Genomic DNA, 23,611 nt, shown 5'->3' with positions numbered 1-23,611 from the left:
GAAAGTCTGTGAGACTCGTATCTCCAATTAACCCCCAGAAAACCAGAAGTGGCACTGTGGCTCAAAGTGGTAGAGCACTAGCCTTGAATGCAAAAGCTCAGGGCCAGCACCTAGGCACCCAGGCATCCAGGCACGCATGCGTGCACACACACACACAAAGTAATGAGTCTTCCTAGTAATCACAAAATTAAGAACAACCATCAGAAACTCTACAACCTTGTGGTTTATCTTTTTTCTTTCCCTTTATTCAACTTCTATTGATTGGACACTGCATAGAACTCAACAGATGGGGTTTCTGAAGAAAAATAACTTGAGAGCATAGTAGTGGAAAAGGTAAAAGTTAAAGTACCATGACTTCTACCTGAGGTTTTCTGCTCAAGGGTAATGCTCTATCACTTAAGCCACAGATTCACTTCTGGCTTTTTGTTGGTTAACTGGAGATAAGAGTCTCTTGGGTCTGGGAAGGTGGCTCAGTGGTAGAGCGCTTGCCTTGCATGCATGAGGCCCTGGGTTGGGTTCCTCAGCACCACATAAGCAAAAAGAAAAAAGCCAGAAGTGGCACTGTGGCTCAAGTGGTAGAGTGCTAGGCTTGAGCTGAAGAGCTGAGGGACAGCGCCTAGGCCCAGAGCTCAGGCCCCATGACTGGCAAAAAAAAAAAAAAAGTCTCATGGATTTTCCTGCCTCGCCTGGTTTCAAACACCAATTCTCAAATCTCAGCCTCCAGAGTAGCTAGGATTATAGGTGTAAATCACCAGTTCCAGGCCTGCTACTAAGACAAACACTTTCTCCCTATACTTTTTTTATCCCACTTGAGGATACTAATTAGAAAATTGCTGTGAAAGGATTTAAGAGCTTAGCATTGTTCCAAGCTTCAAATCTTCAGATTATATACATTGGACTATTAAAAGGCAACTGTTCGGTTTACTGATTATTACCTGTAAAACACTTGAGATGACCCAACTATCATTAATGTGGCACCTATAATGACAGAATACCTTGGTATCCTTAAAAAAAAAAAAAAAACTACACTAATGGGTATAGCTATTACAAGGCTGAATAACTTTCTATCAACAATTTACTGTTAAGTAAAAATTTAAGTTTCACAAGGAAAAATCAGATGAGATTTTCAATTTTGAACATCCAGTATAAATCTCTTCCCTAAATTTTAATCCTTTTGCCTGTTTTTAGGAAATATAATTGCATAATTCAAACTCCTTCAATACTGTGACCTACTTCCCCCTTGCTGTTATAAATGGCTCACGTAACTATGGTAACCATCTAGGGAAACTGAATGTTTTTCTGGTCAGCATTATGCAAAGCGCATTATATGTATTATTTTTTTCCTCTTTGTAATAACCAAGGGGATAATATGTTTGCTATTTTCTTGGTGATGGGAATGTTTTATTACACAAAATTTCTTCCTGACAATAATCTTAGCTATTCAGTCCTTTCATTAAAAGGTTTTAGAACTATCTTTTGCTAACAGTTACACTAAATGCTACCAGAACAGAGAACTCCAGGCTTTAGTGCTGTTCCTGAGCTTTTTGCTCAAGGCTAGCATTCTACCACTCAAGCCTTTTGGCAGTTAACTGGAGATAAGTATCTCATGGACTTGCCTGCACAGGCTGTCTTTGAACCATGATTCTCAGATCTCAGCCTCTGGAGTAGCTAGGATTACAGGCATGAGCCACCAATGTCTGGCCCCTACATTAAATATGAACTGTCTACCATAAAAATAGCCTGATATTGCTTAGATTTCTAGTTTTCCAACTAGAGAATCTGGAATTTTCTTAACTTTGTCCTTTAATCCAAGAAGCATTTCCTCAAAGGAAGAAAACTGTAAAATGGAATTACATCGGAAATATACTTATTGAGAACTTATCTTCAGTTTGTGGTGACTTTGATTTTTTTAACTTTTTTAAATTAATTGCTGTAATATTAGCTGTACTTAAGTAATATTTAAATTCTTTTAAAATAAGCTAAATGGAGATTTAGACTAGGACTTTTTTTAAAGTTTCCTTTTGTACTAATAAATTAACGTTTTCTGGCTTTCATCAGGATAATTTAAAATGCTTCACTGAACAAATTAGTCTAATTAATACAAATTTCTAGGTCATTACAGATTTATGTTAAATACAACTAAATTTCCACTATCAATTGGTGATCTTTTAATGTGAAGATTCATTTAAAGTGCTTTTCTTTTTCATTTATTTAGTGCTAGCACTAGGGTTTGACCTGAGCCTGGACACTGTCCCTTAACTTTGTCACTCAAGGGTTGGCATTCTACCACTTGATTCACAGCTCTACTTCTGGCTTCTTGCTCGTTAGACATAAGAAACTCACGGATATTCTTGCCTGGGCTCACTGTGAACTGTGATCCTCAGATATTGGACTGTATAGCTAGGATTACAGGCTTGATCCACCAGTGCTCAGCTCCATGTGATTGTCTTGAATTTTCTCATTTTATAATGGTGTTTTAAAACTATTCAAATATTTTCCTTAGAAAAACACTGCTATTTGTTTCACTGAATAAAACAGAAAATTAACTTCTTACTGCTAAAGAAAAGACTTCACTTAACCAAACAAAATATATGGTACTTGTTTTCACTGGTTTAAACAACTCAAATTTACTAAGATTAAATGAGACAAGAGAAAAAGTTTGGTTTGGATACTAAATGATAGTAAAGAATTATGGAGTTAGAGTTATGGTAATGTGGGTGTTTTGGGGGGTTTTTTTGTTTGTTTTTTTTGTCGGTCATGGGGGCTTTAACTCTGGGCCTGGGCGCTGTCCCTCAGCTCTTCAGCTCAAGGCAAGCGCTCTACCACTTGAGCTACAGCGCCACTTCTGGTTTTCTGGTGGTTTATTGGAGATAGGAATCTCATGACGGTCTTTTCTGCCCAGGCTGGCTTTGAACTGCGATCCTCAGATCTCAGCCTCCTGAGTAGCTAGGATTACAGGCGTGAGCCACCAGCCCCCGGCTTGGGTGTTTAAACAAACAAAAAAACCCCGACATTTTGCACTGAAACTCTCTTGCATGGCTAAAGATAATTAGAAATGAAAATAGAAATATATTTAAAATTAAAATAAATTTAAAAATGCATTAGCTGGTAATGGTAGTCTATAGTTCCAGCTGTCAAGAGGTTGAGGTCCAAGGATCATGAGCCCAAGGCTATCCTGGGCTATAGAGTGAGTTCAAAGCCAACCTGGGCCACAGAGACTCTGCCTCAAAAAAACCAAAGCTAAAATAAAACTGTTATCTTTTATCTATTCATATTTCAATAGGTAAAATTTTAATAATCTAATAAAGGTTAAGGACATTCAAGTATCATAGGCCATATACTGATAATGTTGAAGTTGTGTGTTTGAGAATTTCCATCATAAAAAGTTAAACTGAGTGCTAGAAGAAAATGACTTGAAATTTAATTGGCCTGACTTAAACAGGTTTTTCCCAGGAGGGTGGGGCTTTTTCAGAACTACTTGCTAGTGTGTTTTTAATCAGCATGAAGTTGCTCTCTCTCCTCACAAGGAATAAGTGTGCAGGCATAAACAGGGGCCTCTTCTAACAACTGATTTAGAATTTAAAGCTAACTTATTTAGGATACACTTATTTAGGAGCATCTTACCTTCTTCAGTTCCAGTTGGGTTTATGAGTAAGTATTCCTTACCCACTCCTGGGCTGCTTTCACATGCAAGTCAGAAATAGCTTTAAATTAACTCTTAGAAAGAACAATATGAAATAATTCATACATGTACATGTTACAGTATTTTATATATATAAAAAAAGCTGGTTTATACCAGCTGAATAAGAACTATTTGGATTTTTTTGGTTCTTTTTTCATATATTTTATTTATTAATTTTTTGGGTCCAGTTGTGGGGCCTGAATTCTGGGCCTGAGCGCTGTCCCTCAGCTCTTCAGCTCAAGGCGAGCACTCTACCACTTGAGTCACAGCACCACTTCCAGCTTTTTCTGCTTATGTGGTACTGAGGAATCGAACCCAGGGCCCCATGCAAGGCAAGCTCCCTACCACTGAGCCACCTTCCCAGCCCTTGGATTTTTTTTTTGCTTCTTTTAGTCTATTCAACAGAATTATAAGGATGAAAGTAATTCCGCTAAGGTCTCCTAGCTTATACTTATTGTTCCTTTCTTTCATTATGCTTTAAGAGGCTGGCATGCTGCAGCATCGCCTTTTCTCTGTTTCTATGGAAGTCGTTTGTCTGTGAATCACTTACCAAGCTGAATAAATCCATAGGTACATTCTGTATCTAATCTGAATAACAAGGCATCTTGCATAATTTGGGTCCTTCAGTAAGGATTGGCTGAATCAAACTGCTGATGATGCAAAAACTCTAGGGTTCAGGTTAAAAAAATAATAAAATTCAGTTTTTAAGTGCTGTGTGTGTATGGTGTTTGGGGGTGGGAGGTTTTCCTGGGGCTAAAATCCAGTAAACAGTCACTGTTTTCTCCTTGGGTAAGCCGAAAGATTTAAAGAACGACATGAACTAGGCAACAGTGGCTCCTGCCTGTAATCACAGCTGGAAAGAAGCTGAGATCTGAGGATTCCAGCCAGCCTAGCCTGCAAAGTCCATGAGCCTCGGCCAGCCGGGACGCGAGAGTCAATGAGAGTCATCACCAGTTAATCTCCAAAAAGCTGGAAGTGAAGCTGTGGTTCAAGTGGTACAGCACTAGCCTAAGGGACAGCTCCCCGGCCCCAGTACCAAGAGGAAAAAGACACTAATAAATCTCCTCCGTGAGAGTCTCAGAAATACAACCCACAGTGCCGAATGGGGCTGACCATAAACAAGGGGTCAATATTGATGTCATCAAGATGTGGAATCCCCTGACAGGCTTAGTTTAAGTCTCCGGAGCTCAAGACCTCCACTTCTCTTTGCAAGTCAATGGCTTTTAACAGCTGTGTCGGAAGCGCTCCCGGGGTGTCCCGCCACAGGTGGCACCTCACTGCAAACCAGACTCCAGAAACACCCTAAACCCGTCACTCACGTTTCCTTTCGGCGGGTAGTTAAGGTTTGTTCATATAGGCATTGCATTAAAACTCGCCGTGTATTCGTTCGGTAGAACCGACTTTAACCATAAAATAAAACAAAACCCGCACACGGTTACTCCCACCGAAAGCGTATCCGTAACATCAGCTCCTCCGCCAGGCACTGCACTTACACCACGCAGAGATTGAGCCCTGCCAGCCGCTCCCGCCCACCGACAAGGCCCTGGGGCCCGCGGGGCGGGGAGGGCGCGGACCACCACCGACCGGCCGGACCCCTCTCTCTCTCTTCTCGTTGTCGTCCTAGGATAAAACCAAACTAAGACACCAGGTCGCGAGGTGTCCCCTTACTCGGCCCACACACCCGCGGCGGTGGGGGATGCTCGTGCACGGCTCGATCCCGGAGACGGCCGGCCGGACGCCGTCCATGACCTCCCTTCTCCCCACCCGACGACCGACGAGCCCTGAAAACCATCCCCGCGCGGGAAAGGGGCCCGAGCGGACTACAAAGCTAAAAGGACACGCAGGGAGGGACGGGGGGGGGTGGGCTGGGAAAGCGCCGCCTGCCTCCCGGCCAGCGACCCCTCCCCGGTGCCCGGCCAGCCGCCGCGCAGCGACCCCAGGAAAGCCGGCGTCCCCCCGGGCAGAGCCGAGGCGGCGGCGGCGGCGGCGGCGGCGCGGCGGGAAGCCGCCGCCACGCATGCCGGGAGCCTCCCCGCTGCACGCTGGGTAGCGTAGTTCCCGAGACCCTCACTCCGGGTTGTTCAACCACCCCGCTGCTCCTTTTAAGGCTCGCAAGGGGCCGCGCTTGACCCGCCTGATGAGGATAAAAGTCGGTCACACCGAGCCGCGAGGACAGAACCAAGGTTTCCTCCCCTCCGTGGGAAGGGCGGACACGAGAAGCCCATCGCCTGTCCTCTCAGGTCCCATTCAGACACTGGGCGAAGGGGCGGGCGCAGCCGTGCGTCCCCTTTAAGAGGAGGCGGGGCGCCGCTGCCGTTTGGCCTCTCTGTGCACCTCCCCCTCACTCGCCCAGGGCTGACGGACCAATCGCCCGGGCGGCGGCGGGAAGGCGGGAGAATGCGAACCCTTCGGTAGGGCGGTAGGGGCGGGACCCCTGCCTTATTAGGAGTGAGGCCTGCGCAGGCGCAGACGCGACCGCCGCGGAGGGGCGGGGCCAGCGGGCTGAGAGAGTCTGTCGGACAGGCACGGAGGGTGGCGGAGCGGAGAGTCGCCAGCGAGCGGGCTTGTCATGGGGATCCGGGCTAGTAGGCGGCGCGAGTAGCATCTGGGGGCTCCGAGAAGGGCAGGAAGTGTCCGCGCCGGGGACCACCGCCAGCTCGGCGGGGGGCTGCGGGGGGGATCCCCGCTGCCGTGGTCCTGGGGACCGGGAGGCGGAGAGAGGAGGGAGTCCTGGTGTCGCCCCGCCCCCGGGCTGGTTACGGCGGGGGCGGGGAGTGAGGGCTGCTTTCGGGGGGGAGTGGAGATCGGGGGACTCGGCGGTGCCCTCCGGAGCGGCGGCCGTGTCCCCGCGGCGCCGGGCCGCCGAGCGGAGCGCCGCGGCTGCTGCATGCGCGGCTGCTGGATGCGGAGGCGGCGGCGGCGGCGGCGGCGAGGATGTTAGGGCAGCAGCAGCAGCAACTGTACCCGCCGGCCGCGCTCCTCACCGGGGAGCGGAGCCGGCTGCTCACCTGCTACGTGCAGGACTACCTCGAGTGCGTGGAGTCGCTGCCCCACGACATGCAGAGGAACGTGTCCGTGCTGCGAGAGCTGGACAACAAATATCAAGGTAAGGGACCGGGCTCGGGGCGGGGGCGCGGGGCGGGGGGGAGGCCCGCGAGGTGACTCCGCCGCTCCCGGGATCTGCGGGCCTCGGGCTGCTCCGGCCCTCGGCCCGCCCCGGGAAGTGCCACTCTCCGTCCCTCCCGTGACACCCACCCTCCCATCCCCCGCTCCCGAGCGTGCAAGCGGGACGACGAGGAGGGTGGAGACCCGAGTCGTGGCCCTTCCTTTTCCCGGCTGCGCTCCGGAGGACTTGGAAGGGGTTTCGGGGTGTGTGTGTGTGTGTGTGTGCGCGCGCGCGCGCGTGTAGGGGTGTGTGTGTGTGTGTGTGTGGAGGGGGCCGGGAGGGTCGCTCCTCAGCCCCCGCTGCAGCCCCAGCCGCTGCAGCTGCTGTGGGGAGGGAAATCAGCCATTTTAAGCTGCATTTGTTCCGGCGTCCGCGGGGCCCCGTGCCTCCCCGCCGCCCCGCGGGGCGAGGGAGGGTGCCAGCCGGCGGGAGCCTCGGGGAGACGGCCGCGGGGCTGGCTGTCCCTCGCCCCCGGCGGCCCTCAGCTCCCCGGCGAGCTGATGCATCGGAACGCGCTGGGGGGAGGGGAGGGGCGGCCGAGGCGGACCCGGGGGAGCCCGCGCCCCAGCACCCCGACACGGCGGGACGCGGGGCACCCCGTGCCTCCCACTCGCCCCGGGGAAAGTTCCGGGACGTCGGGTGTCTTCGCCTTGAGCTCCGCTCCGGCCGAGTGGCTAGCAGGGGAGGGGGTCTCCTCCCCCCCCCCCCCCGCCGGGACCGGGGGGGGTGGAGGAAGAGGGGGGTGTGTGTGGCGGGGAGGGCCCGTCCCGGGGGCGGGGCCTGGGAGTGACGTGGGCCGGGGCGGGGTGCGGCGCGCGGCGCGCTCCCGCGGGGCTGGAAAATGGCTGGTGTCGGAATGGGCCGGGGCGGGCGGCGCTCGGGCCGGGCCGGGGCGTCGGCGGGGCCCCGGGCGGACGCGGCCCCGGGCCTCGCAGCGCGCTCGTGGTGAGGTGTAGAACATCCTCCCACCCGAGGGGTCCAGGCCGGGGACGCGGCTCCCGGGACGGGCGCCGACCCTGGCTCCGCGTAGGTTCCGGGCCAGGTGTCACTTCCGGGCCCCAGGGAGGAAGTGGCTTCGTTGACCGGGCAACCGCTTGGCGTCCCTTCACCCCGCGGTTCCTCCCCCTCCAAGTTTTATTTACGTGTTTAAGTGATAAGGCGACAACCATCTTTTATTATGGTCAGAGAAACTGAGGCAGGGCGTCAGCCTTTATTACGGTGCAGTTCATCACCTTTTGCCTGCCTTTTTTTCTCCCCCCTTTTAGCAACCCCAAATCAAGAAGAAGGCTTTAGACCTAAAGTGGACATGTGGACCCATTCTCTCTATTTTTGAAGACACTTTTCACCAAGCCGGGCGCCGGTGGCTCACACCTGTAATCCTAGTACTCGGGGTCACGGTTTGAAGCTAGCCCCGGCAGAAAAGTCCAAAAGACCCGTATCTCCGATTAATCACCCAAAAGCCAGAAATGGAGCTGTGGCTCCAAGTGGTACCGCGATAAAGTTGAAGGACAGCGCTCAGGCCCCTGGGTTCTAGCTAGGACCAGTCACGTCCTCCCCCCCTCCCCCAAAAGGCATGTCACTAACCCAATGGCCAAAGAATAATCTACTTCTAAGATAATATTTTCTGGACTGTTCCATAAGAAGAGCATTTAGGCATCTGTTTTAACCTATACATTTGTTTTCTGAATCCATGTATGCCAATTGTTGCACCAGGCCCAGAATATATGAAGTTAAACCTCATCATACAGATAAAACTTTCAAGGAGTTTAACAAGAGCCGGGCATGGTAGTTTGCACCTGTAGTCCTTGAATTTGGGAGGTGGAAATAAGAAGGTTGCTTTAGTTTGAGGACAGTCTAGGCTACATAGATTCCATCTCAAAAGAAGTTTCTAATTTGCTGAGTTACTTAGATGGAGAATATTTTACTTCAAAGCTGGACACTTCAGGTACACATCTATTCTCATATTGTGTCATATGGCATTTCGTGTGTGTGTGTATGTTTCCTGAGCACTGGTTCTGAGGCTTGAACTCTACCACTTGAGCCACTGGCTCCACTTCAGCTTTATTTGGGGGTTAATTGGAGATAAGAGTTTCAAAGACTTTCCTGGCCAGGCTGGCTTTGAACCACAACCCTCTGATCTCAACCTCCTGAGTAGTTAGGATTGCCTGCACCTGGTTTCTTTTCCTTTTTAAAAAATAACACTTGTAGCTGGTGCCATTGGCACACCCCTCAAGGACCATGCCCAGGGTCCTGAGTTCAAGTTCCAGAACTGACACAAAAAATAAGTAGATAACAGTTAACAGTAGTACTTTTTTCTACAGTTATGGAGCATGTAAAAGGTAGCTTTAAAATGAGACATATGGCCTGTCACACTGGTGGTTCTCACATCTGTAATCCTAGGTACTCGGGAAGCTGAGATCTGAAACTTTTATCTCCAATTAAACACCCAATAAGCTGGAAATTAAGCCCCAAGCCCCAGGATTGTGGGAGAAGCGGGGGGGGGGGGGGGGGGGGGTGGAGCAGAAGGATAGGTAGAAAGAGAGAGGGGAGCATTTAGGAATTCTATGTTGTGTGCTTATAGTTTTTCAATGATGTTTGTAATGCTTACATGTTCTTTAATTTTTTTAAAGGCATGTGTGCCTTCTTAAAAGTTATGCTATTTTAAGATGGGGTTAAAGGTGGGGGTAATCATAATTTCTTCAGTGGGAAGTCTGCTGTCTGATCATCCAGTTGTTAAAAATTGCTGTTATGATAGTAGGAATATAGCAGACCATATAAAATTGAAAGATACTACAAATCCTCAGTCCCATTGTGATTATTTTCAAGATTAACCTTAAAACAGTGATCTAGTTTTCAGTCGTGGACACAGGTGCTAAGATAACTTGCAAAGTTTTTTTTTTTTTTTTGGGGGGGGGGGCCGGTCGTGGGGCCTGAACTCTGGGCCTGGGCGCTGTCCCTCAGCTCTTCAGCTCAAGGCTAGCGCTCTACCACTTGAGCCATAGCGCCACTTCTGGCTTTTTTTCTTTTTACTTATGTGGTGCTGGGGAATCAAACCCAGGGCCTCAGGCATGCAAGGCAAGCGCTCTACCACTGAGCCACCTTCCCAGCCCCTGCAAAGTTTTATATATTTATTAGCTTTATACACTTTTGTGCTTGGTGTTCAGATAGGACTTTTTTCACTAGTTCTTAAATTTTTCTGGTCTGGGGATGTAATGCATTAGTATTTAATGTTACCAATTATATAGAGGCAATCACATTTCTCCCCACCGGTTAAGAGATACTTTCAGAGATTATTGAATCAAATACAACAATTTTATTTCAAAAAAGGATTAGGAATAGAAAAAAAATCACAAATGAGTGGATTATTTGTTACAGAAAATGGTTAGCCTTTGAACTACTAAAACTTAATACATAATTTCAAGTGCTTTTCATGCAGCCTGTTGAAAGTGCTTAAATGGTACAAGCAGATAAAGTCTGTATATAAAGTCTGAGGTTTCTTAACCACTTGAATTATTTTTTTTTAACACATAGAAATGGTAGCTTCCTCTCAAGTTTTCTGTGGAGATTAACTGATAAAATATTTACCACATGATAGGGCCTGAGTAAATGTTGATTTCCTTTCTTCTCTCACTACATAATTTAGATACCTTTGAAATGTGAATTTTTATCTCATACAGTATGTTCCAGTATGCTGTATGGCTTTTATATTCTGAATCATTATTAGAAAATATTTGAAATGAAGTTTGTCTTTTCCTCTTTTTGGCAGGCCTTGTGCTTGCCAGGCTAGTGCTCTAGTACTTACATCTTATTTCCAGCCATTTTCTTCACTGTTTATTTTTTAAATAGGGTCCCTCCTTTTGGTGGTTGCTGAGATCACAAGTGTTTGCTTCTGTATCCAGCTTCCCCCTCTGTAGACACAGAATCTCCCAGACTTTTCTGGAACTGTGATCTTCCCAATCTCAGCCTCCAACCTGGTGTGTCAGCACCACTGCACCCACAATCCTTCCCATCTTATCTTCTTAAGTGTAAATTAAAAAAAAAAATTTGTAACAGTAAAATAATGCCATTTTTTTCTGGACAACAGTTAGGTTCTCAGGAAATCCACTTGTATGCCTAGTGGAACAAATGCTATAGACAGCCGTATTCGACAATATGTTGTGCAAGTATGAATACTCTCAACTGTGGTGGCACAGTTGCCCATCCAGTATGAGAACCTGCAGTATTCAGGGAGGAGCTAACTCCTAAGAGTTGTATTAAATATTTGTTACCTTACTTTGAGACAGTTCCAGTGTATGCATTTTACTCAAATATTTAACATTTCTGTGTTTTGTAGTAAATAACATTGGAATATATAAGAGAGTGGTAGGCAGGCAGCAATAATGGAGTGTAGAAATGGTGTGTTATGTGGTGTGATAAATTAATGTTTATTTTCCCACCTCTTTTAAGACAGAACTCTTTCAAGCAGCATATTTTGTAAGGACAAGAAATAGCTCTTACGTATTCTTTTGAGCTGGGCAGCAGTGGCTCACGTCTGTAATCCTAGCTACTCAGAAGCCTGAGATCAGAGGATTGCGGTTCAAAGCCTGTGAGACTCATCTCCAATAAAACACTCAGAAAACTGTAGTGGTACAGTGGCTCAAGTGGTAGAGCACTAGCTTTGAGTTTGTAGAGCTGAGGAACAGCATTCAAGTGGTAGAGCACTAGCTTTGAGTTTGTAGAGCTGAGAAACAGCGTTCAGGCCCAGAGTTCAAGCCCTATGACCAACAAAAGTATTCTTTGGTGACATCCGAAATTATATTTTCAGATTTTTTTTTCTGTTGTTCTGAGACAGGTCTATGTACTTCTGGCTGGCCTTGAACTCTTGATCCTCCAACCTATACCACCCAAATAATTCTGCCTAACAAGTGCTGGAATTACAAGCATGCACCATCACAGTAGGTCGGTGCATTTTCAGATTTTTGCATGCTTTCTAGTGACTCAGCTATTTTATGTTATTTAAATAAGTGTTCTATTTGCTATGCAATTGAATCAGCAGTTTCAAAAAGTTTAGAATCAACTGCTGAATTATCTACAAAGACAGAACGATCCAGTGCTGATTTTACTGTAATTTTATAGTAGCTTGGTCAGGTGGTGCCAGAAACAATAGACCTACTTTGGAAATAGTTTTAATTTTTGGAAATTCCCTTGTGACCCTAAAATAAAAGAGCCAATAAAACTAAGATGATAGGAAGCTAAGAGTTGCTGATGTTTGCTTTTTCTAAGATTGTCCAAGGGTATCATGGTGAAAATGAAGGTTATCAGGTCTCTCTAGAGAGATCAAGTCATTGAACTGTAAACAGAGTTGGACTGTCATCTGTAATCTAGCCTTAGAACCTCTTCAAGTTTTAGGGTTGGAGTTCAGCATGTCAGATTTGTGTATGGGTTGTTAGAAAGTTTGAGTGGTATATGGGCAGTAAATAAGAAACCTAGTAGACTCTAAAGTGGCCTTAAGTTTTCCTGCGTATATAAAATACTGTTGATTATTAATTTATTGAATTATCTTTTTAAAATACATAGTTTTAAAGTTTTGTGTTTTTTTTCTAAGTGCACATTCATACTGTGTAATGTCTTTGTATGGAGAATAAAGTTTTTCTCTTACTGGGGTTTGAACACAGAGCCTTATGTTTGCTAGACTGCTACTCTCTTACTTGAGCCATGCCTCCAGGCTTACTTTTTGCTGGTTATTTTGGAATTGGAGTCTAGCAAACTTTGCTGTCTGGACTAGCCTTAAGTTGTGATCCTTCAGATCTCAGCCTCCTAAGTAGCTAAGGATTACTACGGTTGTGTGCCATTGGCTTAGCAATGGAGGTTTTTTTGTTTGTTTTTCTGTGCCAGTCCTGGGGCTTGAACTCCGAGCCTGGGTGTGGCCCCGGGAGCCTTTGGTTTTCTCAAGCCTAGTGTGCTTTGCCACAGCTCCACTTCCAGCTTTTTGGTGGTTAATTGGAGATAAGATTCTCACAGACTTTCCTGCCTGGGCTGGCTTCAAACTACAATCCTGAGGATCCAGGGTTATAGGTGTGAGCTACCTAGCACCCAGCAAACAGTCAAGTTTGTAATGTGCACATACTAGAGAGGAATGTGGTTTGATGCTTTGAGTTAGTTGTAACTTAATGTTATATGTGCTAATACACATGTTCTTTTCCTTTTCCTCTTTTTAGAAACATTAAAGGAAATTGATGATGTCTATGAAAAATACAAGAAAGAAGATGATTCAAACCAGAAAAAACGCCTACAGCAGCATCTCCAGAGAGCATTAATCAATAGTCAAGAATTGGGAGATGAAAAAATTCAGATTGTCACACAAATGCTTGAATTGGTGGAAAATCGAGCAAGACAAATGGAGTTACATTCACAGTGTTTCCAAGATCCTGCTGACAGTGAAAGAGCCTCAGATAAAACAAAGATGGATTCAAACCAACCAGAAAGATCTTCAAGAAGACCCCGTAGACAGCGAACCAGTGAAAGCCGTGATTTGTGTCATATGACAAATGGGATTGAAGATTGTGATGATCAGCCACCTAAAGAAAAGAAATCCAAGTCAGCCAAGAAAAAGAAACGCTCTAAGGCCAAGCAGGAAAGGGAAACTTCACCTGTTGAGTTTGCAATAGATCCCAATGAACCTACATACTGTTTATGTAACCAAGTGTCTTATGGGGAAATGATAGGCTGTGACAATGAACAGTGTCCGATTGAATGGTTTCACTTTTCATGTGTTTCACTTACTTATAAACCAAAGGGGAAATGGTATTGCCCAAAGTGCAGGGGAGATAATGAGAAAACTATGGACAAAAGTACAGAAAAGACAAAAAAGGAAAGAAGATCGAGGTAGTAAAGGCCATCCATATTTTAAAGGGTTATTTGTCTTTTATATAATTGGTTTACTTTCAGAAAATGTTTTAGGGTAAATGCATACGACTATGCAATAATTTTTAATCATTAGTATTAATGGTGTATTAAAAGTTGTTGTACTTTGTCTGTGACCTTAATTTTCTGCACTGAATTACCAAATATTTTAAACCAGGTAGTCTTTAGATCACCTGATGAAAGGACCAGGGAACCAGGAGAGATTTATGTGGATATTATACAGATTTCACAAACCATGCCTATTTCATTCTCACTTTAAACACCAGTGCTATTTTTGGGGGTAAACATAAAAGTTTTGCTAACAGTTTAGTTCTATGTGCTTAAAAAATTTAGAGATAGCTGGATTTCTCTGAAAGTATTGAATAATCTTGGGTAATTTAAATATGACACTGTTCCTCTTTAGAGCTGCTTTTTGCCTAGCCCCATTTATACATATACTTGTTACTCTCTAGTCTTCCAGAAATTTACGGAACTAGAGATAAAAATAATTTGGGATCCAAGTGGAATAATGTGCTCTTATTAGAGTATTTGCTGCTGTCTTTTCCTTAGTAGCATTTTGATATACCGCTAGCCCATTTGTAAATGCCTTCCTGCTTCTCAAAATAGATACATTTAATCTAGGGCTTAAGAAGTTTTGTGTTTTGTTGGTTTAATTGGGACAGGTGAGTAGTTAGGATACCAAAAATGTTGCCATTGGTTAATATTGGCAAAATTTGGATTATTTACTATCATGGTTCAAGGTTGAACAATTTAAAAAATGCATCTTAATAGCTTTGTTAGGGAATATAGTTCATTTCTGTCCCAATCAGTGACTATACATTATTTTAATTAATAGTGTATTTACCTTCTTAACTTTCTGGTATTGGTGCTGTTTGATGTTTTCATGTTTAATGAACTAATTTCATTATAACAATGCAATTAATAATGTATTTTGTAAATTCAATTGCAAGATTCTAATATTTTAAGGGTAAGCATTCTAATTGATATATGTCCATATGTCTGGAGCAGTTTTGGTTGAAAGGGGCAGTATAGCTTGGCTAGTCCTTTAAATCCTGTGTAACATTCTTTTATTTCTCATATCATTTTAATCTGATGACCTTGATTCTTTTTGATTAACATGTGAAATGTCCTATCTTACTTGGAAAAAAAAATGTTTTTTTCTCTTCTAGCCTTCCTGTGTGACTTTAAGGCACATCATTTTACCTTGTCTGAGTGTCAAGTCATTTACTTATAAAATGAATTGGCTTAACTATCTCCAAGGTTCTTTTGAATTAGAATTGTGCTGTAGTGAAGGATCTTAATAATGAAATGGTTTTTCTCTTTTGTTTATGTTGTCCATTCTGCAGTCTGAAGATAAAGGTGAGCTTGACAGTTGGATAAATGCACAATATTAAGTTCTGTCTTAAAGATATTTTAATTGGTGATTAGAGCTAATTGGTGATGTTATTTCCTAAGCAAGAAATAATAGTATGATTAAGAATTAATTTATATCAAGTTATAAAGAACCCTTTTCCTTCTTGAGAAGGTAGCATTTTGTTTCACTGATAAAAGGGTTTTTCCTAGAGTGAGCTATTTAACTGACACCACTAAAAAGCAGTGTTGAGGCCAAGCCCCCCCAAATCCTTCAGGTGTGACTTCTATAGAAGTTACCGGTTTTTTATATATCAATTTGTCTCAGCATATGGAAGGGAAAAAAACAACTAACCGAAATGACCAAGTTTGATTTCCACTTTGATATGCAAAAAACCTGGAATATCCTGGAAGATATGCTCCTAATGTTTTTAACAGCTTTGTTTTTATGAATTTCCTTTAGTTTTCTGTAGCATATGGGAAATAGAAGTCTTAAATTCATATAACATTACAATGGAGAGTTCTTTCTTTTCTCATTTACCATATCATATCATAGTTACCATCTTATAGCTATATTCCAGCGGTTTATCTCACATTGGAATTACCTCAGGGGTTTCAAAAACCATGGATACCTGTACCCTAACTTCAGCAATTGTGACATAGTTCATTTGGAATGTGATTTATGCATTAGAAATTCTAAACCCTGCTGGGCTCTGGTGGTTCATGCCAATAATCCTAGCTATTCAGGAGACTGAGATCTGAGGATCATAGTTCAAAGCCAGCCCAGGCAGGAAAGTCTGTGAGACTCTCATCTCCAATTAACCACCAGAAAACTGGAAGTGGCTCTAACTGGAAGTGGCTCTGTGGCTCAAGTGGTAGAGCGTTTGCCTTGAGCTGACAGAGCTGAGAGACAGTGTCCAGGCCCAGAGTTCAAGCCCCATGACTGACACCCCCTTCTCCCCACAAAAAGAAATTCTAAACCTTCATTCTAATGTACAGATCCCCATTCTAGTGTATAGAAATATTTCAGAACCACTGCCCCATTTTGAAAACTTTGGAAACTGCTAATGGATTCTCAACATCCAGATTTGTGTAACTGTAGCACATATAAGTGTAGATACATACACAACAGTTTATCTCCTACCTCTGCAGTTCTATGGTCAATACTTGAATACTCCCATTCTTAAGTGCAATGTGCACCAGGAACTGTTTAACCTGGGTGTGGTATTAAAAGAAAAAGCCCCTGCTTGTGGCCCTTATATCTTGGTGGACAAATCAAGCACATACAATGTCAGGTGACTTTAAGTGCTGAAATGCAAGTAAAATAGAGTATATAGAACAGAAATAAGGAAATTAAATAGGTATAAAGCTTTTGGGGTGGGAGGAGTAGAACAAACTTGAAGCAGAGTGTTAGAGCACATTGTGGAAGGACAAGGGAAGTGTAGGCTCAGGGAAGCCATGAAAAATGGGGCAAGCCATTGAAGGGTTGGGAGCCATGATGGGATTTGAAGGTCATAGTTGATACTGTTTATAGCATTATGGGCAGCATAGATGGAAATAGGGAAACAGAAGACTCAGAAATCTGCACCAGAAAATACTGATGGCTTAAATTATGGTGGTTAGAAACGGAAATGATGTGTAATGATAGCTCTCTGTTTTAAAAACATAGCCACCAGGACTTAGGACCAGGAATTAGAAAGTAAAGTGATGACAACTTAGGTTTTTGGCCTGAGGGGAAAATAAGGTTTTTGTTCTGTGCATGTTTTGAGATGCCTCCAATTTCTAGGAGAATACCATGGAATTGAGGGAAGAGAGAGGCACTGAAGAGTCTGCCTATCAATGGTGATGAAGTCATGTGATTGAATTCGTGCTTCTCCAAGTTTCTATGCACAAGTCATCTCAATTTGTTGAAAAATGCAGATTCTGATTCAACAGATATGGTATGGGCCCTGAGATTCTATATTTCTAACAAATTTGCTGCTGCTCAGAACTCTGCATTTTGAGTAGCAACCAGGTATATAGAAAGGAGTCAGCCCTAGGTACTGCAACCCTTGTAATAGAGAAGAACCAGCAAAGGAGCTTTTTGAGAACCCTTAATGAAAACCAAAAAATGATTCAACCGAAACAGAAGAAAGGGCTTCAGAAAGTGAATCATCTGCCAGGTGCCAGTGGCTCATGCTATAATTCTAGCTACTCAGGAGGGCTGAGCTCTGGGGATGACGATTCATAGGTTTATGAAACTTTTCTCTCTGGCCAACCACCAAAAAAGGTGAAGGTGGAGCTGTGGCTTCAAGTGGTAGAGCACTAGACTTGAGCATGAAAGCTCAAGGACAGCAAGTGTCCAGCCCCTGAATTCACGCCCCAGGAAGCCCTGGGACTGGTATGCACACCAAACAGGAAATCAACTCATTCATGAACACACATTAGCGGGGTCATTGTTGAGTTTAGAAAGCTGCAATTTTGGAGGATGAAGGACTGCTTGCAGAGTTAGAATAGTGACAGCAATTACTGTGTACTATAAGCTCTTAATGTAAAAGATGGCAGTAGTTCACTTATCCACTTACTCAAATACTGTTTCTGCACTTGCAAGGCATTGTCTTAGGTACTGGATATAAAACAGCAACTAAAGACAATAAGCTGACCTAGTGCTTAGGCCATGGAGTGTATGGGAGTAAATGCAGATAGGTTATTAACTTTAGTACTGGGAACATGAGATTGTACTCTCTAATACTTTCCACTTTGCTGGGGAAGAGATGGTGGAAGTCTGTAGGAGTTAGAGGTGTGTGTAAAATGCCACTTAGGGAATTGAATGCCCCAGGAATACCAGTCAGAAGTATAGTGCAGTCAAGCTAGATATTTTGGTCATAACTTGAAATAAGCTAATAGCTCATTCTCTTCACTGGGTTAAAAAAAGAAAGAAAGATAAACATTTAAAATGACTTCAGCTTTCAAAATCTCTCAAAGCCAGAAAAATTCCATCTCTTAGTTCTCTATGTATGTACAGAGGTGGCTTCTCTGAGGGCTCTATGGTCATTATCCTTCATGGAGCAGATTGGAAGTCAAATCTGCAAGGAGCAGTTGGCATAAAAGAGCTACGCAGCGCTTCCCCTCTTGATAAAAGTTCAAGAGTTTTGGTAGTGTTTGTTGTTTGGAATTACCTTTACCATGATTGCTTAACTATACATCAGAGAAACCATGATTTCTAACCTTTGCTATTGCCGCAGGGAGATGCTTGGGCGGGAATCAGGGCTGTCTGAGCTAGGTCAGGTCACTGTCCTCCCTGGCCTGTATTTTGTTGAGATGAAAAATGACAGTACAATGATATCCTAAAATGGCTATTACTTTTGTTTCTGAATGAGGAGGCTGAGGGAAAGGTCTTGATCACAAATGTAGTTTATAAAATATCTTTCAATTCATGTAAATGATTATTAGACTTTTTTTTTTTTTTTAATGTAGGGCTTGGACACAACCTCAAGCTCTTGCTTGGCTTTTTTTTGTTCAAGTCTGGTTGGTGCTCTACTACTGGAGTCATGGCCATTTCTGGATTTGTCTACCAAGGCTAGCATTGAACCTCAGTCCTCAGATCTCAGCCTCCTGAGTAGCGATAATTATAGGCATGAAGGCATGACTGGCCAGTTTCTACATCTTAAAGTCGAATTTTCTAAACATTAGATTCTATTGAAAAATTGGAAGAGGTTTGACCACAAACATAACATAATCATATTTTGAAATATTACTTTTTAAATCAACTCACCTTTTTTATTGGCTCATGTTAACTTTCTGATGTAACATTTTTAAAAGGAAGTATATTATTCTATACATAGAAAATTAGTACTACTTTTATGCATAGATTGCAGATTACCTTAAACTATAATGAAAATAAAACAGTGATACTAAATTCTGGCCAGCTAGTATTTCCTATGAAAACTGAGTGCAGTCTACCCGTTATTAGAAGGCATGATTAGTAATTTATCTAAAGGATTTAAATTATCAAAAGGATATAAAAATAATTTTCTTGAATACTTCCTTACCATCCTACTCATTTTAAGAAACACAGTAACAGAAAGCTAACTACTGAAGTTTTTGTTTTTTTTTTTTTTTTACTATCTCAGTAAAAAAACCACTATTTCTGAATTTAAAGTTGTATTTATACCCTTAAGACTTTGGTAAGGATTACTGACCAGCATCATGTCTGTTAGTTTTATAGTAACTGATCAGAAGCTACTGTCTGACCCATAGAATTTCTAGTCTTGTCTGGCCTGATCTAGAATTTAAAAAAAAAAAAAAAAAAAAAAAAAAGTCCCTTTTCTTTGACTGGGAAGAGAATTCCTGGATCAAATTTGTCATAGCGCTGCTTTTGGGTCCATCATTCCAGACCTGAAGCAAATCTTGAGAGTTACGCAGATAACTTCCCGATTTATCATTCTCTAGCATAAAATTGTTTGATGATTACAAAGCAGTTTCAATTACCCTGCACATAAGATAATAAATCCATATCTTCTCTAAGCACTGAAGGAGTGAGATTTTTTTAGTACCATAGGGTATTTTGGTAGCTTATATAGTTGTGCACCTGTCCGCAGTATTCTTTGAGATGTCAAGAGTATTGGGTAAGTTTGACCTGTTTTCTTAGCTAGGTCCTTAAATCTTTTTTGGCGTATGAGAAGGTATGAACTTATATTTAATGTCCATCCTATGACACAGCACCATGCTGTTATATAGGGATATCCTTAAATTCTGCTTCAGTATGGAGGGACCTTTAAATGCCTCTGTACTTCTAATTGTCTTTAAACAATTTTTTTGTTCTTCAAAAAATGCTTAGTAGTGTGTATCCCTCTTTATATTGAGTCAGCAAGGCATTTGCATCTAGCTTAGGAATAAATAGGACTGTAAGAGAGGATCTAGTGTTAGAGGTTCCATGTGTGGGTTTTTTTTTTTTTTTTCTTAAGTAGGTAGATTGGTGGGGGGGGGGAGAGGTGAGGTGTTCTGTTCTTGACTGCTTACATGCAGCATTTTGCTACATCCTTTGACCAGCAAAATACAATGACTTTGACCGGCCTTCCTTACATACTACACTAACCTTAGAAACTTGCCATGGAGAAGACTGCATAAGCCAGCTGGCTCATTTTCTTTCCATGTGTTCATAGTTTAGATAACAGTATGGAATCCTCACTTCAGTGGGAAGTAATGAGTTTGGTTCTATGTAAAGGATATGAATGAATGTCAAAAGGGAGGGTATAGTATTTCTAACTTTTTTTGTTTCTTTTGCCAGTCCTAGGGCTTGAACTCAGGTCCTGGGCACTGTCCCTAATTCTCTCTATGCTCAAGGCTAGTGCTCTAGCACTTGAGCCATAGCGCCAATTCTGCCTTTTTCTGTTTATGTGGTACTAAGGAATGGAACCCAGGGCTTCATGCATGTAAGGCAAGCACTCTACTGCTAAGCTATATTCCCAGCCTGTATTTTGCATGTGCACACACGCCTTCCTGAGATATTAACACAAATCATCTTAAGTAGCAGAAAATTTCCTCTGTTCATTGGAGTACATTTCATTTTTTGGGTTAAAAAGGTTCATTTTGCCATTTTGCAAAAAAGTAAATTCTCACAGAGTAATTGTAAAGCACTGTAGCCAAAAGAAAAAAAAGTGGGGATTAGACAATCTTTAGTTTTGACAACAAAAAGTTTATAACACTATAATTCATGGGATTGAGTGTTCCAGTGAATAACTTCTGCATCCATTCTTTAGTTACTTGATAATTCTCACAAATTTAAAGGTGTAATTTAAAGGAATTGACAGTCCAGCCTCTCTCTACTTTTACAGTGACAAATAAGGAAACTTTACCATAGCTAGTTGAGAGAGAGGTATTTAAGTACTCCCTAAGTGTGTTACATTAAAATTAATTTTTAATTAGACTTCTCTTTCTATTAGTAATATGCTTAATTGTCTGGAATTGGGAGATTAAATTTCATTATTTTAGATTAATAAGAATTGAGTTGGGGACCTCAGTACAGGGTTTCTGTTTAAAGAAAGGTAGATTTCTGTGCATGTTTATATGGATAACTAAAGTAGATGATTTTGATTTGTTTTTTACCAGAGTCTTTCATGTTTGTTTTACTTGTTATACTCCATGAGATCTCTCCTACCAAGAGAGAAAAGGGGAAAAAATACAAAAGAGAATTTTACCATACATAGTCATTTGTAAATAATCCCTAAGCACAAATTGAATGTTATTTGTTTCCTTGATATATTTTCCCACATAGACCTGCCTTGTCTTGACTTTTGACATTGATATGATAAAGATAGTATAGCTAGAATTGCAGAAGCATGTCCCATGGAACTATAAGAACATTCCTGCGATAGTCAGCCAACATCCTCTTGTCTAGAGTGAGGTCATACCCCAAACCAACATGTTCTGTGGGTCCTAGGATGCTCCGCCCTGGAAAGCTGTGATGCTTTGCATATTATATCCCTCCTCTGAGGGATTCAAAAGTATGTATTTATGTTAGCATTTTGAGAAACATCACCACATTTCTCCCTATTAAAAAGCTGAGAGAAGTAGAGTGAAACAAGATTGTGCCAAAGGGTGAATCACATCCAAATATTTGGGATAATCATGAACTAGGGAATTACACTCAAGTTCCTCACTTTTCTATATCCTCAGTATTATGGTCTTAGCACTTTGACCATTATTTAAAAGTATTAGTCTAGAGATAAGGACCTTTATCTTCTTTCTGATTGTTAGACCCTCATACTCAATTAGGTGTACATGTTTAAAAGTATAAATAAGTCTGCCACAACAAATGACAATAAGCATGTTGTGTTCTACAAGCTCCACTTTGAAAATAATGTAACTTGCTAGCTTCTTGATTGCGAGATATCAGACATATACCAATAGTTCTGTGTAACCTTTGTAGCTGATCAGGGAAACTTTTTTTTTTTTTTGGTCGGTTGTGGAACTCTGGCCCTGGGCACTGTCCCTCAGCTCTTCAGCTCAAGGCTTACACTCTACCACTTGAGCCACAGCACCACTTATCAGAGAAACTTTTGATGACACCACTGTTAAGAGGAACTATGATGACAAGAAACACATGATAATGATGTCCTAGTTCAAGCCACATTTTATTATAACTATATGGGTCAACTAGATGATTGTGACAAGCGACCTCTGGGCAGCAATTCCACAGTCCCAGTGAGCTCTGAAGTTTACTAGAATTCAATGTAATGTTCTTTTAGCTTTAGAACCTATAAAGGCCAACTAAATGATTTTCCTCACGGTCTCATTGTTATTTCATAGTAATGAATATAATCTGTTCCTGTAAAATGCATTTACTGGAAAGTCAGAATTGCTAAATGAATGTCATGGTCAGAAGTTTCTGGGAAAGGGTAGAAAAATAGCAACTGGAGCTAGAACTAGCATTTGAGCTGTGTATGAGGCAAAGGGTCTCTAGAGAAAAGGGGTAGCTGCCTTATCCAAGGATTGTAATTCCAGATGGAGTCACTGGTAGAGTTCCAGATTCGTCATTTCTAGCACAGGTTAGTGATTTTTAGGTTTAGCTGATTCTTACCTCTTAATTTGGATCTTTGGGAAGATTAAATTCGTCCTAGAACTAAATAATTTAAGCTAAAGCAGTATGTGATGCACTGGTATCTATATTCTGAAAGAGGCTTCCTATCTATCTCTACATATTGGTTTGTTAAAGCTACATGAAGAATAGTTGAATGTTTATTCCAAGACAGTAAGGCATTAAGGCCAAATGAGAATGTCGTACAAAGGGAGAATTGCCCTTTCCATAACCGTCTCAGTTTACAAAAGAAAGCAAGGCTTTCACCCTGGTATGCATTACCTCTAGTTCTGGAAATGGCTGTACATTCTGAAACAATGAAAATCAACTATTTGCTCTCTTTGCTTCATTACCATCTCATTGCTATGTCAAAAAAAAAAAAAAAAACCCAAGCCATTTAGTTGCCTGAAGGATTTTTCAGTTTTCAGTGGCATACTGGACTTGGAAAGGGCCTCACAGATGTTAAGTATATACTTACCACTGAGTTACACCCCACCTCTTGCTTGTGGTTTTAAAAGCACCACAAGGAACGTTTGTAATACTGATAATTGGGAAATCTTTTTTCAAAGCACTATATAATTCACCCTAAGTAGTTTTGACATGATTCTAAGTAAGTTTTATTTATTTTTAGTTATTATCTTCATGATGTTTTAATCAAGTGTGAACTAATAATGAGAGTATTCAATTCAGAAGAAAGGAACTTATACATTATTTGATTACAAAGAAGTAGAACAGGATAATCAAAAGGCTTTTAAGATTAAAAATACATCAGTACCATTTAGTGGGAGAGAGAAGTTGAAAGGAAACAAAATTTTAGAAAAAAGTAATGTTAAAAAATTTTACTTGTAAGTATGTTAAAAGTGTATGGTATAGCATTTATATTTCATTGAATATCTCTGATGTAATTTTTAATGTTTTGCTTTATTATTAAATGGACAGTATAACACCAGAA

The 23,611-nt window shown here is 42.3% G+C and overlaps 1 protein-coding gene across 1 annotated transcript; it reads left to right on the top strand.

Moving 5' to 3' along the window:
* The first annotated feature begins 6,503 nt into the window (after positions 1–6,503).
* On the top strand, positions 6,504–13,860 carry Ing2 (inhibitor of growth family member 2). The gene is made up of 2 exons (XM_070016426.1): positions 6,504–6,788; positions 13,046–13,860. The coding sequence occupies exons 1-2, from the start codon at positions 6,617–6,619 to the stop codon at positions 13,714–13,716; spliced, it is 843 nt and encodes a 280-aa protein (XP_069872527.1). The 5' UTR covers positions 6,504–6,616; the 3' UTR covers positions 13,717–13,860.
* Positions 13,861–23,611: the final 9,751 nt, after the last annotated feature.

Source organism: Dipodomys merriami, unplaced genomic scaffold (assembly GCF_024711535.1).
Source record: "Dipodomys merriami isolate MVZ:Mamm:240054 unplaced genomic scaffold, mDipMer1.0.p SCAF_12, whole genome shotgun sequence".
Lineage (NCBI taxonomy): Eukaryota > Metazoa > Chordata > Mammalia > Rodentia > Heteromyidae > Dipodomys > Dipodomys merriami.
Note: the sequence above shows the minus strand (reverse complement) of the source record. Positions and strands in the feature narration are given on the sequence as shown.